The sequence below is a fragment of the Pyrus communis genome, chromosome 5 (assembly GCF_041283825.1).
Source record: "Pyrus communis isolate YQ-2024b chromosome 5, ASM4128382v1, whole genome shotgun sequence".
Classification (NCBI taxonomy): Eukaryota; Viridiplantae; Streptophyta; class Magnoliopsida; order Rosales; family Rosaceae; genus Pyrus; species Pyrus communis.
In genome coordinates, this window is record NC_142569.1 from 29,440,800 (window position 1) to 29,457,489 (window position 16,690).

Sequence of the window (16,690 nt, forward strand, 5' to 3'; positions counted from 1 at the left end):
AAACTCTATAAAATGTCATATCCTTTAATGATATACTTATGTGGACAAAAAAGAGTTAAAATGATAAATTTTGCAAAATTTTAAAGAGTTCAATGCTATAACTTTTTAGAATTATGTGGATAGTCGGGTACTTTTTAACGACCGATTTATTGCAAGCATTATTATTTTGAGTTTTCATTATTGAACCATGACAAAATGGTCTTATGATGTGGTGACAACGATGATGGAAGTGTCACATGGTGATAGTTGGCAAGATGGTGGTAGTAAAGTTGGTGTTTTTGGTGGAGACGATAATATATAGTAGGGGTGGTGATTGTGGTGTTCGGGTGGTGAAGGAGTAAGGATGGGGGCGGTGGTGATGGGGTGGTGGTGATGGTGATGTCATGATTATTTTAAGTTACTTTTGTATTTACAATATTGCCCCTCTGCTATTCTATTGTTAAAGAGTTTCTGAACTGGGGTCTGATGTAGATAGATATAGGCAAAATTGGTGGTACGGTCTTTTACGTATAGCTGGGGTTCTTTATTAGCCTGAATATTTAGATCTGAAAACTTGAGGAACTATATAAGGATTCGGATCCGGATTCTCTTTGTGAGGATCTTAAGGGTCTTCACATCCTATTCGTTCATCGTATATCATGCCGTTAGAAATTATTTTGAATTTTTTTATTTAAAATTAAACATAAACAGTACCTATCGATTTCTGATCGTACGATGTACAATAAACAGATAGAATGTGATGATCGGAGAGAATCCTCATCCGGACTATAGCACGAAGAATCGTTTCGACTATCAGTTTTCGTACGGAATTGTGGAATTGTTTAATTTAATTGGCGACATACACAGGCATCTAAGACTTAATTTGATCAAGGGAGACCAGACCAATATGCAGGAATAATTTGACAGGACGAGCCTTCCATTCATATGTCATTTAAGACTGTAGATTATTAATTAATATTAGGGCTCTTTAGGCAAGGTAAGATATATATTAAAGATGTTGCTGTTGGTGATCATACCATACAAAACATGCAGGAGGACGAGGGGAGGGTGCCAGCCGGTACTGGTTCTGATTGGGAGAAAGCATACATGAATACTAATACACTAAGATATACTAATACACTAAGATATACTAGACACTAATGGGTTTAATTAAATCAATTAGTTAAACAAATATATGTTTCTTATGTTCTTAGAGTGGCTTAAATCATCTTCTTGTTGTGTGTGTGTGTGTGTGTGGATATAATATATATATATATTACAAGTATGCATATGCTTTTTTGTCTCCAAGACATAGTACTCAACTCAACTACTGATATATATATATATATATATATATGTATGTATGTATGTATGAATGTATATGCATATATATCTTTGAATGTAAGACCAAATCGATCCACAGTTGGGCAAGTAAAAACAAGAGAGCTTCCAAGAAGTTCAAGGGAAACTTCACAGATACTCAGATACATACATACATGCAGCTGCTCCAAACTTCACAGATCCTAGCGTTACTCATTAGTCAAAACCTAGACATAGAATATGCAAACGAGCTCTTGACGAATGAAACAAAATAATGCAATTTCACGCTTTGCATATGCCTAACCATAGCAAGCCCTCAAGGTTGACATAAAAAAAATGTAAACAGAAGTGTTCAAATTTGGAAGTCCGCACTTTTCTTCTCTGCTGTAACTCGCGTTTGGCATCCACTACCCACCCACTCTTGTAGTCAAACAAATCAGGCCCTAGGCTCACAATATAAAATGTTTTATGGCCAATGATATTATAAAAAGATTAAACTGCCACCGATAAAACTCACCTAACTCGCTGTCGTTTCTCTCCAAAATCCAAATTATCATTTTTGTCACTTTCTTTTATGTTCACAAATAATTTTTTTACCTAAAACAATATATTACGTTCTATATTGAAAAAATAACTTAGTATTGAACTTACTATTCATGGAATTTAAACTTAACATCTCTCATTCACAAATATTTTATTTATGATAATCTTTTTATTTACTAAATGAGGGGATTCCACCGTTAGATTTCTTTCAACACAACTAGATTTTGTTATACTCCACTAGTATAACAATTTTTCATTGTAATTAAAAACTCAATTCATTATATCATCTAGTAGTAGGATCTAGTGATATTTATTTTCATTTGTGAATGAGAGATCTTAAGTTCGAATTTTGTACATGACAAGTTTGATACCAATTTATTTCCACCATAGTTTCATGTATGAAAAGAAAAATCAATTCAGCATACATTTTAGTGTTCTAAAAATCGGCCTAGACGACGCCTCGGCGCTAGGCGGCAGAGCTCCGACCCGATTTAGACCAAAATGTTCAGTTAGGTGGGGAGGACTTAGGCGGCCGCCTAGGTGCTCGCTAGGTGCCTTAGGCGGGCTAGGCGGCAGTCTAGGCGGTTTGAATCTCGCTGTAATTTTCTCAACAGATCTACAACTTCTGATGTACGTAGTAGTAAAGCCCCGACGAATTTCTGCAGCTCGTCTCTGTGAAGATGAGGGAAGAGAGAGTGCGAAGAGAAAAAGATAGTATTAAACGTTTCAAAGAGAGAGTACTAAACATTTCAATCTATGATGGCGCAAGTTGGATTTGAGATCCAATTTTGAGGTTCTGAAGGGGCGAAGAAGAAGAACGAAGATGAGGGAAGAGAGAGAGAGAGAGACTAAAAGAACCATTTTTGAGGTTTTGAAAAGACAAAGAAGAAGAAACGAATAGGATTGGTTGCGTGAAAAAGGTAAGGTGGAAAGCTGGTGATTACCGTGGTCCATCTTGGGTGATGTGAAAGAGGTAAGGTGGACAACTACTACTTGAAGGGTTATCAAATTGTTTTAAGCATGAAAACCACCCACTTGCGTGGGCTTTTTATATTTTTAAAAGTTTGGGGTATATATTATATGTATATAAATGTTATATAAATTATTTAGATAATATTTTGTTTTTTTCCTTAGGCAAGCATATTATGTATGTACATAAACCATTCACATATGTATGTTCTTCTATAAGAAATAACATATTATTCAATAATTATTTACATTTGATATAGTAAGTTTAATTAATTCATATAATATATAAGAAATTTACCTAAATCCGCCTAGACCCCGCCTAGCCGCATAGGTGCTAGGCGCTAGGCGCCATCCCACCGCCCAACTAGCGCATAGCGTTTTTTAGAACCTTGATACATTTTACTTATTGTAACAAGAAAATACTTAAATATTATTTTTATGCTCTTACAACGAGTTAATGAAAGTAGTAAGGCCAGGGGCTAAAGACCATCTTCATTTGACCTCTCAAAATGACACTGTTTATGAAATCTAACCCTCTCAAATTTTTGTTGGGGCTTTAGGGGATAGAATGCAAAATTATCTGAGGGTCTGTTTGATAAACAATGATAATAGTTTTGAGTTAAAAAAAATGAAAACTGATTTCAAAATTTAAAATAATTTCATTTGTCATTTTTTGTTGCCATTTTTTTTTTTTTGAAAGTGAAAATTTCATTAATAAACAGATTAAGAAACATCAATATCAGGAATCAAATTCCAAGTTTACAAATCCAACATCGACAAGGGATCCACACCTAACTAACAAGATAAGCTCACAAAATCTAAGAGCCTGTTTGGTATCCCATTTGAAATTTTTTATCATTTCTCAAAACATTTCTTAAGAACATTTCTTGAAAACAATTTTCTTTAAGACTCAAAAAGGTGATTGGTTTGCGATTTAAAAATTTTAAATTTTATGACTTAAACTAGACAAAGATATCTAAAAAGAAACACAACAAACCAAACCCAAATGACAAATCAACATTAAATCTATCCTCGAAAAAACGAGAGAGTGACCCGAACGCAACCCCAAACAACAACCCAACGCAACCCGTAGCTGAATCACCCATAAACCAAGATCCCAACCACGAATAGAGTATCATGAGCAAGATCGCGCCCAAAACCACGTCAAAGCATCTACCACAGGTCAAGCAAGGTGGATTTGACATAACACAAGATGTAGCCGCCACAAAATCAATCGAGGAAAGTAATTCCCCCATGAAACAGGGTCGAAGAAGATGTGATAAAACCAAAAGGCATTGAGGAGTGGCAAGTGGGAAGGAAAATGAGAGGAAGAGCCCCCCATTCGAATCTCGGCTCGCTACAGCAAGCCCAGGAAATCTACGAATACGATTTGGAATCTGAAGAAACCCAATTGACTGACTCGAACCTATACATGAGATCGAAAACCGCAGAGTAAATCACCCTGTCAACCACAATCGATCCCGCATCAGAGATCATGAGAAGCAATGACAAGAAAAAACTTAGGGGAGAGGAGGAAGAGGCAGGAGACGACGTATAGGTAGATGGAAAGCTAGGGGAAGACACGAAAGAACAAGGCAGAAAGGAAAGAGGGATTGCAGTGGATCCCAAGTTGGAGCAAAGGGTCGGCGGCTAAGAGTTTACAGAGTTAAGGTTTGGATATGAAAGGGAGAGAATTTTGGAGCATTTTTCATGTCATTATTTTGTTGCCATTTCCTAAACACCAATTCTACGCTACAAAGCATGCATCATACGTTAGTCTCAAAACTTGATATCTAGGACTTTCTGATTTTGACTCAGACGCTTTACTCTTTCCTTCGTTTAATTAGGCCATCTCTAACCGAATGGGCTATGTTTAGCTCCCATTCAGATTATAGCCCTGCAAGAAATTATGTTTTAATGAATAGTACCAGACCATATATATACCATCTTTAATAGAAGGGGGCTATTTTTTAGCCCCCTTAATAATTTATTATTTTAAAGTTTGCTCTTTAACTTTATTGGTTAATTGAATTAAACTACCATATTTATAAATGAGTAACTCTCCATATTTCTCTAAATAATTTTTCGGAATGCTATGTCACATCCTGGCCCTGGGCGAATCACTTCCCCGGCCCGCTCCACCACCGTAGCATAATATTGTCCGCTTTGGGCTTACCATTCCCTCACGGTTTTGTTTTTGGGAACTCACGAGCAACTTCCGAGTGGGTCACCCATCATGGGATTGCTCTAGCCCCCTTCTCGCTTAACTTCGGAGTTCCTATGGAACTCGAAGCCAGTGAGCTCCCAAAAGGCCTCGCGCTAGGTAGAGATGGGAATATACATATAAGGATCACTCCCCTGGGCGATGTGGCATGTTACAATCCACCCCCTTAGGGGCTCGACATCCTCGTCGGCACACCACGGCCAGTGTTAGGCTCTGATACCAAATTGTCACATCTCGGGACGGATCACTTCCCGGGCCCGCTCCACCACCGTAGCACAATATTGTCCGCTTTGGGCTTACCATTCCCTCAAGGTTTTGTTTTTGGGAACTCACGAGCAACTTCCCAGTGGGTCACCCATCATGGGATTACTCTAGCCCCATTCTCGCTTAACTTCGGAGTTCCTATGGAACCCGAAGCCAGTGAGCTCCCAAAAGGCCTCGTGCTAGGTAGAGATGAGAATATACATATAAGGATCACTCCCCTGGGCGATGTGGGATGTTACATGCTATGTTTGTTTTGCTTAAAAAAAAAATAAAAAAAATTTCGTATAGGAGTTTAAAGAATGTGAAGAATTGCAATAAAATGAGGTAAGATAATATAGAAGGATAAAAAGGATGTGAGAAATGACTTAGATATTTATAAGAAAAAAAATAGAAATTTTTTATTTTTTATATTTAAATTTTGTCTTAAAAAAATAAAATTCAAATCCAACGGCTAGCTGACGTCAGCTAGCATGTGGGTTGCTGGCAGCTCGGCCCAATTTTTCAGGCTGGTTGGCTGGCTAAGGATGCCCAGCCTGCTAGCCATATGGTTGGATTTTGGCACGTGGGTCCCAACCCAGCCCTCCATTGGATATGAGTTTTGTATCAAAAGGGTCATATTTTAACTTAGAGCCCTTTGGTCGGCCCGATTAGAGATGACCTTAAAGACTCGGTAAGTCCAAAGATAAGAACCCTTGAGCTGGCCTCATAACCTTTAGACCCAAAGTTATACTGAAAAACTAATTAAAAGTTTCATTTCTCGGGGAGGTCAGGTTCAAAAACTTATGCACCCTTTTCATAACTTTGATATATTCATTAGTAATGCTTTGGTATGGATCCAACTCCAGCTATAATAGAGCAAGATTCCTCCTGAGAAATGTGATTATCAACTAGCTCTTAGTCTAATAGTATTTTTCTTTCTATTGTTGGAGGAGGGAGGTCCTAGGTTTAAATTTTCATCCCTATTGAAAAATAAAATAATAATCTTCACACTCATTATCTCTGCCTACACTCTGCTTCTTGTTTCTACCTGCCAATAGATTTTTTATTTATTTTATCTAAAGACTAAGATAAACATGTGGAAAACTAAAGAAATGAAATATTATGATTCTAAAATAAGTGTGATGTCTCTGTGACTCCAATTACTATTTGACACATATTTATAATTTTTTTTTTTTAAATTTTATCGTCATAAGTTTAATAAATGTCAAACAATGATTAAGACCACAGAAAGGCTGCACATATTTTGGATGTAAACTAAATGGGTCAAAAATTGCCTCTTTATTTTTACAGCACAAGTTTATAAAGGAAATAATAAATAAATTAATTAATGCAAATGGAAACAAGAAAAATAATAACACAGCACATATTCAACGACTTTTTTTGGCTCCAAATCCTGATTCTTTAATTTCTGAAACTCCCGGGACGCCAGCTTGGACCAAGCCTCCTGCCACCAGACCTATACAACTGTATAAACCCACTTCGAAAAATATCATCAGAACAAATTCCCACCTCCCAAATCCAACCTCTCGCCCTCGGATTTCAAATTCTGCGATTTGGGTTTTGATCTCCTGTCCAGACCCAAAAATGGGTGCCTTGTCGACCATGCTCAAACACCCCGATGACATTTACCCGCTTCTGAAGCTCAAAATTGCATCGAGGCAAATCGAAAAGCAGATCCCGGCAGAGCCCCATTGGGCTTTCTGCTACACCATGCTCCAGAAGGTCTCTCGTAGTTTCGCTCTCGTTATTCAACAGCTCGGTACAGAGCTCCGCAACGCTGTAAGTTATATATGTGTGTGTGTGTGTGTGTGTGTGTGTGTGTCTGAGTGTGTATTTAAGTGTTAGTTCCTGTATCTGATCTATGTTTGTTTTTTTCTTTTTCCAAGTGGTGATTTCTGGGTTTTGAGGAATTTTCTTGGTTATGGACTTGACTGTTGATTAAATATGTTTATTTGGGATTAATGTTTTTTATGGACTGTTTTAGTAGAATTAAAAATTGTATTAGTGTTTTTATTCTCTTTTTTACTGATGGATGATGCTAATGGTTCACATCGGAGTTTTATTGCTTATACGAGAAAGGGGAGGCCCATTTTTTGTGGTTTTAAAAAATGTTTGGTAGTATTTTCTGTGGGTATTTTGATTGGTATTGGATTATGATCATCTACTTCTGTGGGTAGATTGATATTTTTCTGCTTTTGTTTGTCTTTCTCTGCATTTTCTGGGAGTTTGAGTCGAATCCGAGGTTAGACATAAAGTAACTTTCATTTCCGGCCTTAATTCTCTTGCGGAAGAGCTGTTGTTTACCTTGATTATTTCTTCTTCTTGAGATCCTTACAGACTACTACATTTTAATTCCCTTGTTACATTTTCAGCTTTTGTTTGTTTTTGCTGTGATTTTCTAACGTTGTTTTTGCTGTGATTTTCTAACGTTGACTTTTACGGTTTGCAGATCTGTCTATTTTACCTGGTTCTTCGAGCTCTAGACACTGTCGGTATGTTTCTGTTAATCTTTAGTCTTTTGCTTCATTTATATTTTCCTGTTAGTTATACAGGTTGCTCCTCGTTCCTGTGGATCGGTTGCCTGATTGTTACAAGTGACACTACATTGTAATTTAACTTTTGATTTCCTTCAGTGTGGCACTTATGTTGCTAATTTATTAACTAACCGTGTTTAATGATGTAATTTGTCCTGGTGGACCTATACAGAGGATGATACAAGCGTTGCAACAGATGTCAAAGTCCCTATCTTGTTAGCATTTCATCGGCACATATATGATCCCGATTGGCATTTTGCATGTGAGTGATTTAGCGTTCCATGACTACATTCTTCATGTTTGCTGTTTTCCTGTATCCCATGGTTGAGATTAGGATATATAACTTACTGTGCTGCAAATATCTTGTTTTAAAAAGTTCTATACACACACAGCACACATACATGTATATATTTATATATAACATAGCATATATATGGAGTTTTATCTAATCAAGGACATGATATTCAGCCATTTGATCATATGGAGGGTTAACATGCACAGTAGATAAAATACAATTTAATGCACTAAAATACCCATATTTTGATCTAATAAGTAACAGCCGAGAATGGGGTCCTAAGAAGAGTCAATTAGCTTATAATTATATATGTAGAAATGAATATAGGGGCTTTTATGTATATAAATATGCCATCGAGAAATTATTAGTAACATGTAAGAGAGCATACAATACTAGTTACACTCGTATAATCTACACCCTCATTATAGTACCGTGAACCTTATAAACTTTGTGATCTGCTTGACTTTATGGTAATAGTTTGAACTGTAACCAGAAAAGATCAGACTAATTTCTTTCCTTGTCTCTTACAAAAGGCTATTCTTTCTGTGTTGTCGTTGTTGCCAGTTAACGTTGAGTGCATTATACAAAATTTCTCATCTTCTTGATATAAAAAAAAGAAACATATATAAGAACATAAGGAATGAGTATGTTTGTTGTCGGTCCTTGCTCCTTGGTAAGTATAGTACATGCACACTGTCACATTACTATGTTGATGAGACTTGTCTGCTTGCTCAACTACCTTCTTCCTCTTCTTTAGGTGGTACAAATAATTACAAAGTTCTCATGGACGAGTTCCATCATGTTTCAACTGCTTTTTTGGAACTCGGGAAAGGGTAATTTCTTATCCTTGTATATTTCATTGCTCAATTATTGAAAGATCTTTTCAGGACAGGAATTTCTTATCCTTGTATGCATCCTAGTGTTCTTGATGGTTATAAGATAAAGTGCATGGGACAAAAATTTCCCCAACATGTTGGATATATGTATGAAAACTTTGACCATACTTAGCATGAGACATCTGTCTGTTTAGGGCAGTGTTCTTTTTTCTATTATGTCGATCATGTGATACATGATGATTGATAACTGGGTAATTCCTGTGCTTCATATTATTATTTTTTAAATTAAAACACCTAAAATGAGTGGTGCCAACTCAACTGACTTGTTGGACACTCCAGGTTGCGGGAGAAGTTTTGCCTTAGGAAAAATATGTTAATGCTTGTTCTTTTTAATGAGTTTATGTTTTGCGGTTGGCTTATTGAACTTGGAAATACTTATCGTTAGATGGCATTGAGCTCTATAAAATATTCATATTCGTGTTGTAACAACTCTGCATATACTTGTTTTCTTTATAACATATTCATATATGATTGGAGTTTTCATTGTACAATATTTTGATAAGCAACCGGCATGTAATCTTGCAGTTATCAGGAGGCAATTGAGGATATTACCAAAAGAATGGGTGCAGGAATGGCAAAATTTATCTTGAAGGAGGTTTGTGATGCATCATATATTTTGTAGGAAGAACGAGTGTATATGCTCTGATGTTTCATGTTTCTCATGCTTCATTTAAAATAAACTCCTCTTTCAAAACCTTTCTGACATTGTTTGCATTGTTTCTTGACATATATTTATGATAGTTGTGAAATATATTTCAATTCTTTTAACATATTGACAAAATATATAATATATAATCGTTTTGTTCTGTAAATGGGTTACTATTATGGATGTTTGTGGACATGTAGTTATATTTTGAATGCTAATTGAAAGAAAAAATAAAGACTAAATGTAGATCAACTGCAGAAAGTTTTTTGGCATCCGTTTTAAACTAGGATTTTCTTAAGTAATTTAAAAGTGAGTTAAAACGATAGGAAAAAAAATGTTTCTGCAGTCAACTGGTTTCCACAATTTATAAGCATATATGGACCTCAATTTGTGCATACAAGCAGGTACATTAGTGTATTTAATGTTTTTGCATTATGGGAAATCAGATTCCGCAACAAAGTTGTTAAGCATAAATAAAATTTAAATTATTCTCCATTGCATGATTTCCATTTACAATATTCCAAGACTTATTATCAGTGTACGGCATAGTAAGGTGTATTTCCTAATGCGATTTGGATGTATTTGGCTCATCTTGCAGGTAGAAACCATTGATGACTATGATGAATACTGCCACTATGTGGCAGGACTTGTTGGTTTAGGTTTGTCCAAGCTTTTCCATGCTGCTGGTAAGGAAGATTTGGCCTCAGACTCTCTCTCAAATTCAATGGGCTTATTTCTTCAGGTATAACAATACTATTAAAGCTAGAAATGGTATATTTCTCAGTATCAAATTTGCTTCATAGTTTGATTCTGATTCTGATTCTACAATGTCTGGATCTGATAAACAACAGAAAACGAACATCATTCGGGATTATTTGGAGGATATTAATGAGATACCAAAGTCACGCATGTTTTGGCCACGCCAAATCTGGAGTAAATATGTCAATAAACTTGAGGTGCTTCTTCTTTACTTGTATAATTCTAACAGCTTCCTATGCCATTCCTACCATTTTGCCTTCTTAGTTGCTTGTTTTATTTCTAGTCTAGTGGGGTGATATAAGGATTTATGCATCAACCATTGCACAGTTGGAATTTTTGTCAATAATTTGTTTGATATTGCAACACAGGACTTGAAAGATGAGAAAAACTCAGAGAAGGCAGTGCAATGCTTAAATGACATGGTAACTAATGCTTTGATACATATGGAAGATTGCTTGAAGTACATGGCTGCATTAAGAGATCCTGCTATATTTAAATTTTGTGCCATCCCTCAGGTAGATTATTCCTCAACTATATCACAAATGTTATTCTTTTGTGGTGTGTGTTATATCTGACTTGTGTAGTTTACGGATTTATAGAACAAAACAAACATTGGCTAGGAAAAACATTGGTAGGATGAGTTGAGTGATTTTATTACTATTTTCAAACGTAGCATATGGTGTAATCTTGATATACATTGTTGGCCATAAGAGAAGGTTACACTGTTGGACCATCAGGATCGATTAGTCGGTTCCAAAATGATCCTCTTGTTATACGTACAAGTCATAAGAGATCCTATTGACTTGTAACTTGATTGGAAGATGTGCTTTTGCTTCCTTCTTGATGGTCAAGATCTACATTGTTTCTATTCTCAAACCTTTTGAATTCCCATTGGAACTCTTCAGATGGCGTTTATCTTTTCCCTTTAACAAAATTCAATATAACATTTTATGACTTCACAGTCTGCTGTTTAATTATTTAACAAAGATCATCTCTAAGTAATCTCATTTGATTTGTGCTGCCTCTACTAGATCATGGCAATTGGCACCCTAGCATTGTGCTACAACAACATTGAGGTCTTCAGAGGCGTAGTCAAAATGAGGCGAGGTAATATTTTAATCTAGGAACACGGTATTCCTTTCAGATATAACCGGATACATTTTGATATAATCAAAACGAAAACAATTTTGTTATGTATTTTACAAAGAAATAGCTTTGTCAAAAAGAGTGTTATGCATGTGCGATTATATGGTCATTTGGCAGATAGTGGCAGCTATAGGAATTCCACAAACCCTAGCAACATTGTTTTCTTAGTATTAGAGATTTTATCATAAATTTTGGGAAGCTTACACATACTACTTCTACAGACAACCACATTTTAGTAACTACAAGTACTTTTATATATTTACTAGGGAAATGATCTACAAAATCATGTCATGATAAAAATTATTTGTTAGAAAAATGAAAGTATTGCAACTACTGGTTAATTATGCCTTTCACCCTCTGAGCCCTTGATGCACTACTGGTTGATTATATGAATTCTTCGCTCATTCTTTCGATGGTTTGGATAAAATACCTATCACACTGTGTAGTTTTTGGTCATGTGATCTGTCATAATTCTTTACTGAAAAGTATTCAATTCTTTGCTGTATTTTCTAGGTCTTACAGCAAAAGTTATTGACAGAACAAAATCAATGGATGATGTCTATGGTGCTTTCTTTGATTTTTCTTCCATTCTAAAGTCTAAGGTAAGATGCTTCAAGAAACTAGATATGTATTATCTCTTAACAAGATTACTTTTACTTCATACTAAACCAAGGGTGAGAGTTGGGTTAGATGAACCCAACCGACCCCAGATTTGGCTAGTTTTGGGCAACCTGGGTATGGAATTTGATAAGTTGAGTAAACATCTATATACAAGTATCTTTAGGGTGCTGTTATTGGTGCTCCAAAATCTTGTTGTGCACTCCAAGATTTCTATATTTAGAAAGAAAAATACAAGTATGGTGAGTGCACAATGAAATTTTTGGAGTGCCAATGAGCACCCACTTTTAACCTGAATTAAAAGTTAAGCAAACACGGTATAATGAATTTTTAACCCAAGCAGCCCAAGGAATTATAATATGAATGTATTTTAAAGGGAAATGTTCTCTTGTCAGACTATCTAGCAACATAATATGCTTGTGTAGACTACGAATCTGGAGCATTGATCAGGCTGGCTGAATGTGTGGTCCACATCAGAGTCTGACAATATAAGCTCTCTCTAGCAACAGAAGTCTGGCAGGGGAACATTACCTGTAGTATGGATATATATATATATTCCTATCAACATATACATTGAATATATTTTGGGAACTATTATTAGCATGCCGAAAATCTCATTCTACACTCCACACAAAGTGTATTTTTCTTTCTAGTTATAGAAAGCTTGTAGTGGAAGATGAGATTTTTGGAGTGCCAATAGCAGTTCCCTATATTTTTTTCATAATGTTCTTTCAGGCTTATTTATTTAATCTGTTGTGCCATGCAATACTTTTTTGTGTTTGGAGTAAGGGAATACATTATTAAAATTCTTGTGTTGAGTTCTTGAGGCACAATCTAGTAAACGTTTTATTTACAAGAAATATATTTTGATTAGTGAGATGTTATTGGCACTCCAAAAAAGTCACTGTGCACTTCTCATAAGTGTATTTTTCTTTCTAAATAAGAAAGTATGGAGTGCACAATGACTTTTTCCAGTGTGCCTATAACACCATCCTTTGATTATTCAATATTATTGTTCAAACACTTTTCATCATGTCTTTTACGCTATAAACCTACCAATTCAAGATACCATATAATTTCTATGACCAAAGATACCCTAAGATCTTAGGCAAACAAACATGGATATATCCCATGGGTTCCTTGGAAAATTGGGTTCTTAAATTGGGTAAATATGAGTAACTTCTAACCCGCCTAACCCAACTACCTGCACTTTTAGAATGAACTCTTTTGGATGCGCCAATTTGTCTAGTTTTTCCAGTATGGATTTATCTTGGATTTTATAAACCATTCAGATTTTTCAAAACATTAAAAATTTGATATTGGCTGCAGGTTGACAAGAATGATCCTAATGCAACAAAAACATTGAGCAGAGTGGAAGCGGTACAGAAATTATGTAGAGACTCTGGAGCTCTGAGCAAAAGGTATGCATTTCATAGTTTCTAGAGTTTCTTCCTGAATATTGAACATTCATATTTACCGATTATCTGACAATTATCTATGGACCACACCAGGAAATCTTACATCGCCAACCGCGAACAAAGCTACAGTTCAACTCTGGTAAGTTTCATCTTAGATTAAAAAAATTGACCCGAAAGCTAGAATCATTGTAGAATTTACATACTGATCAGTCTACATTCTGAATGCAGATTGTGGCGTTGTTTATTATATTGGCAATCATTTACGCTTATCTCTCTGCTAGCCCAAGAATCTAATGTAAGTTTCATCGTGATGAACAATCGATAACTGGTGTCATGGTTGTAATTCTTTTGGAAAGCAAAACCACCTCCTCTCATCCCTTACTCCGATTTTCTTCTTGTTGTGCAGGTTTTGCATTTCCTGAATATTCTTCAACAAAAATGGCTGGTTACAAAAGTACATGCCTCATTGATTACATTAGTTTCTTATGCATGCAATAATGGAAGTGCCGCTGCTGCCGTTGTATATTCGATATAAAGTTGCCCTGAAATATGCCGGAGCTTTCGACACCATTTAGCATAGCTACTGTTGCCAAACCATTGGGAGTTATTTGTCTTTGGAGGAGTTCATAAGCTAAGACATCGTTCCACTTTGAAAAAGAAGAGAAATACCTTTTTATATGAAAGTAATGTAGATTTATTATTAACTTGGGATGTTCCGGTCCAGATTTATTATTAAGTTTGCTTGGACTCTCGCTTTTAGCCGTGTTTTCTACCAAAAGTAATGTAGAATTTGATTCTTGTTTACAATAATGGCAATGCTTATTTGGTATTCTGTACCTAATGTTAAGACGCTTCATTTATTTTGTCATCTGACAATTTGGCCTTATTTTTTTTCGGAATTAATCCATAATTATCTACTATTTTGGTGCTCTCACCTTCAATTATATAGAATGTCTAACAATTTAATGGTCAATGACATTAACTTCTAAACCCCAGCCTTAAGCACCCAACCCGTTATTGACTATTTCGTTTAGTAACACCAATTTTTATTTCGTTGGAGGAGGTTTGGAGTTCAAATTCTCGATGAATAAAACATTCATTTTTGGTGCAAATTGGAATCTTGACCGGCATTCTTACCAGAACAACGGGTATAATTTCTGCCGAGCCAGTTGCATGTTTCTCCCCAAACTTGTTTTCGTTGCCATGTCAATCATACCAGGTAGCTCAAGTGGTGATTTTTTTACTAGAGTTTAGAACAATCTCATTTCTTTCAGTCCTTGGTTGAACTAATCCCTATATATCATTTGATGGAGCGAGAGAAGCTTCAAACTCTCGATTTTCTATTTTATTTTTCTACACAAAAAATCTATTTAAGATATGGCCATAGTTTTGAGCTTCTAAATAGAGAAGAACAAGTCAAGGAAGAACCACGATTACATATTGTCCCACATCGACAATCAGCAGCTAGAGACACCAGTTTATATATTATGTACAATCCCAACCGAGCGTCGAGCATTGTAACGCATGCTTGTAACCCGAGTGGGGACAAGTAAGGTGTTGGAACACTGCTTCGGTTTCAGCGTGTCGGGTCCGTGTTGCTTCTATTCTGGCTCGCCCATTCCAAGATGGGAGTTGGACTCTGTGGACTGGGCGAAGGCTCATTCTGCACTGTTCCTAAAGCGGAGGGCACCGCGTAAGGCTGGCCTCACAGAGCAACGATCACCTCCCGCTCTCTTCGGTGGAAGGATAACGGGTCGGCGCTACTCTGATCCACCATGGCACTCTAAACCGTTTCATTGAACCATCATCTTTTTACTGGTGCATTTTTGTATTAGTGTGAAAGAGTTTTTGGAAGCATTTTCTGAGAGAGTGGATCCGAGTGTCCTTTTTATCTTGTTCTACCACTGTTTTTATAGAGTTTACTTCTCGGTGAATTAAAAGCTTGTAACTCCTTGATGCATATATTCTCTTGCCCAAGGGCCTGGGTCTAACGCACGAGCGTGCTCGACTGCTCGGCTTTCTTAGTAGGGAACATGCATGGACTGCTTGATAACTTCCCCCAAGGGATTATTATTGACCCGCTGGCGTATAATATGATATTGGATGAGACCATCGTTGAATGGCCTATATAAGGAGGACGAGTAATTCGGGGTCGGATGAATAGAGAGAAGAATTACACTCTATTGAGTTGAGTTATTTGTAACCTTATATTCTATTTTTATTCCAGAGACTCAAGAGATGTATTCCAGTTTTGAGGGATGAACCATTTCTTATTATTTACAAGCCCTAGCTCAGGGCCGACACTTTACTATTTTAATTTGTTGACCTCCCCAGTTCTGAGCATTAACAATAATAAACACAGTTAAAAAGCAAGTGCATATATGGTGACGAAATTTTTTATATAAAAACCCAGTAATTTTATCTCTAAAACGAACTTAACAATTTTGTCCATCAAAATTAGAATTTTGCCCTTTATTCCCAAAAAAAAAAAAAAAAAAAAAAAAAAACAAAACCAAAACCCAGATAATAAAACAAGAGAAAATTAGAATTAGATACCTCATTTTAGACTCTTGTAGACTAAACATTTATGCTTTTTGAGTTTTTGATTAAGCTTTTGAAACATTTGATTAAGATACTTATACTTGAACTACTTCAGATTAATTGAAATTAATTTACATTTAAATATCTGTTATATATTTTAAATAATTTCAACTATATTTAAGTCTAAAAAATTTAAACTTTTCAAATCTAAATATACACTCACGCCAAATAGAAACGTACGAACATTAAATGAAAACGTACCAAACCCCGAATTAAAACGTACCCAATTATAAACTATATTAAAATGAATATTCATCTTTTTGGAATGTTTAAAAATATGTTTGATTCATACACAATGCTCTATATAGTCTTGTTTTTTGGTTGATAAGTCTCTAGAACAACTTTTAGTTGATCAGAGATAAATCTTTATTACTGTAGATAATGCTAAATAATAACAATGAATCATATAATTTTGAATTAACAAAAATGCAATTGTCTGTTGATTAACGACTCTTTCTATAAAGAAACAATTATTAAT

At 35.6% G+C, this 16,690-nt stretch overlaps 1 protein-coding gene and 1 non-coding gene across 2 annotated transcripts; both read left to right on the forward strand.

Moving 5' to 3' along the window:
* The first annotated feature begins 6,634 nt into the window (after positions 1 to 6,634).
* LOC137726373 (squalene synthase 2) lies at positions 6,635 to 14,452 on the forward strand. Its single transcript, XM_068465292.2, has 14 exons — positions 6,635 to 7,078; positions 7,749 to 7,791; positions 8,006 to 8,095; positions 8,886 to 8,961; positions 9,550 to 9,619; positions 10,269 to 10,412; positions 10,522 to 10,626; positions 10,798 to 10,944; positions 11,461 to 11,536; positions 12,089 to 12,177; positions 13,523 to 13,614; positions 13,705 to 13,750; positions 13,840 to 13,906; positions 14,018 to 14,452. The coding sequence occupies exons 1-13, from the start codon at positions 6,884 to 6,886 to the stop codon at positions 13,903 to 13,905; spliced, it is 1,239 nt and encodes a 412-aa protein (XP_068321393.2). The 5' UTR covers positions 6,635 to 6,883; the 3' UTR covers position 13,906; positions 14,018 to 14,452.
* Positions 14,453 to 15,118: 666 nt separating this feature from the next.
* Positions 15,119 to 15,423, forward strand: LOC148697103 (signal recognition particle RNA). The gene has a single exon (XR_015963233.1).
* The last annotated feature ends 1,267 nt before the right edge of the window (positions 15,424 to 16,690 follow it).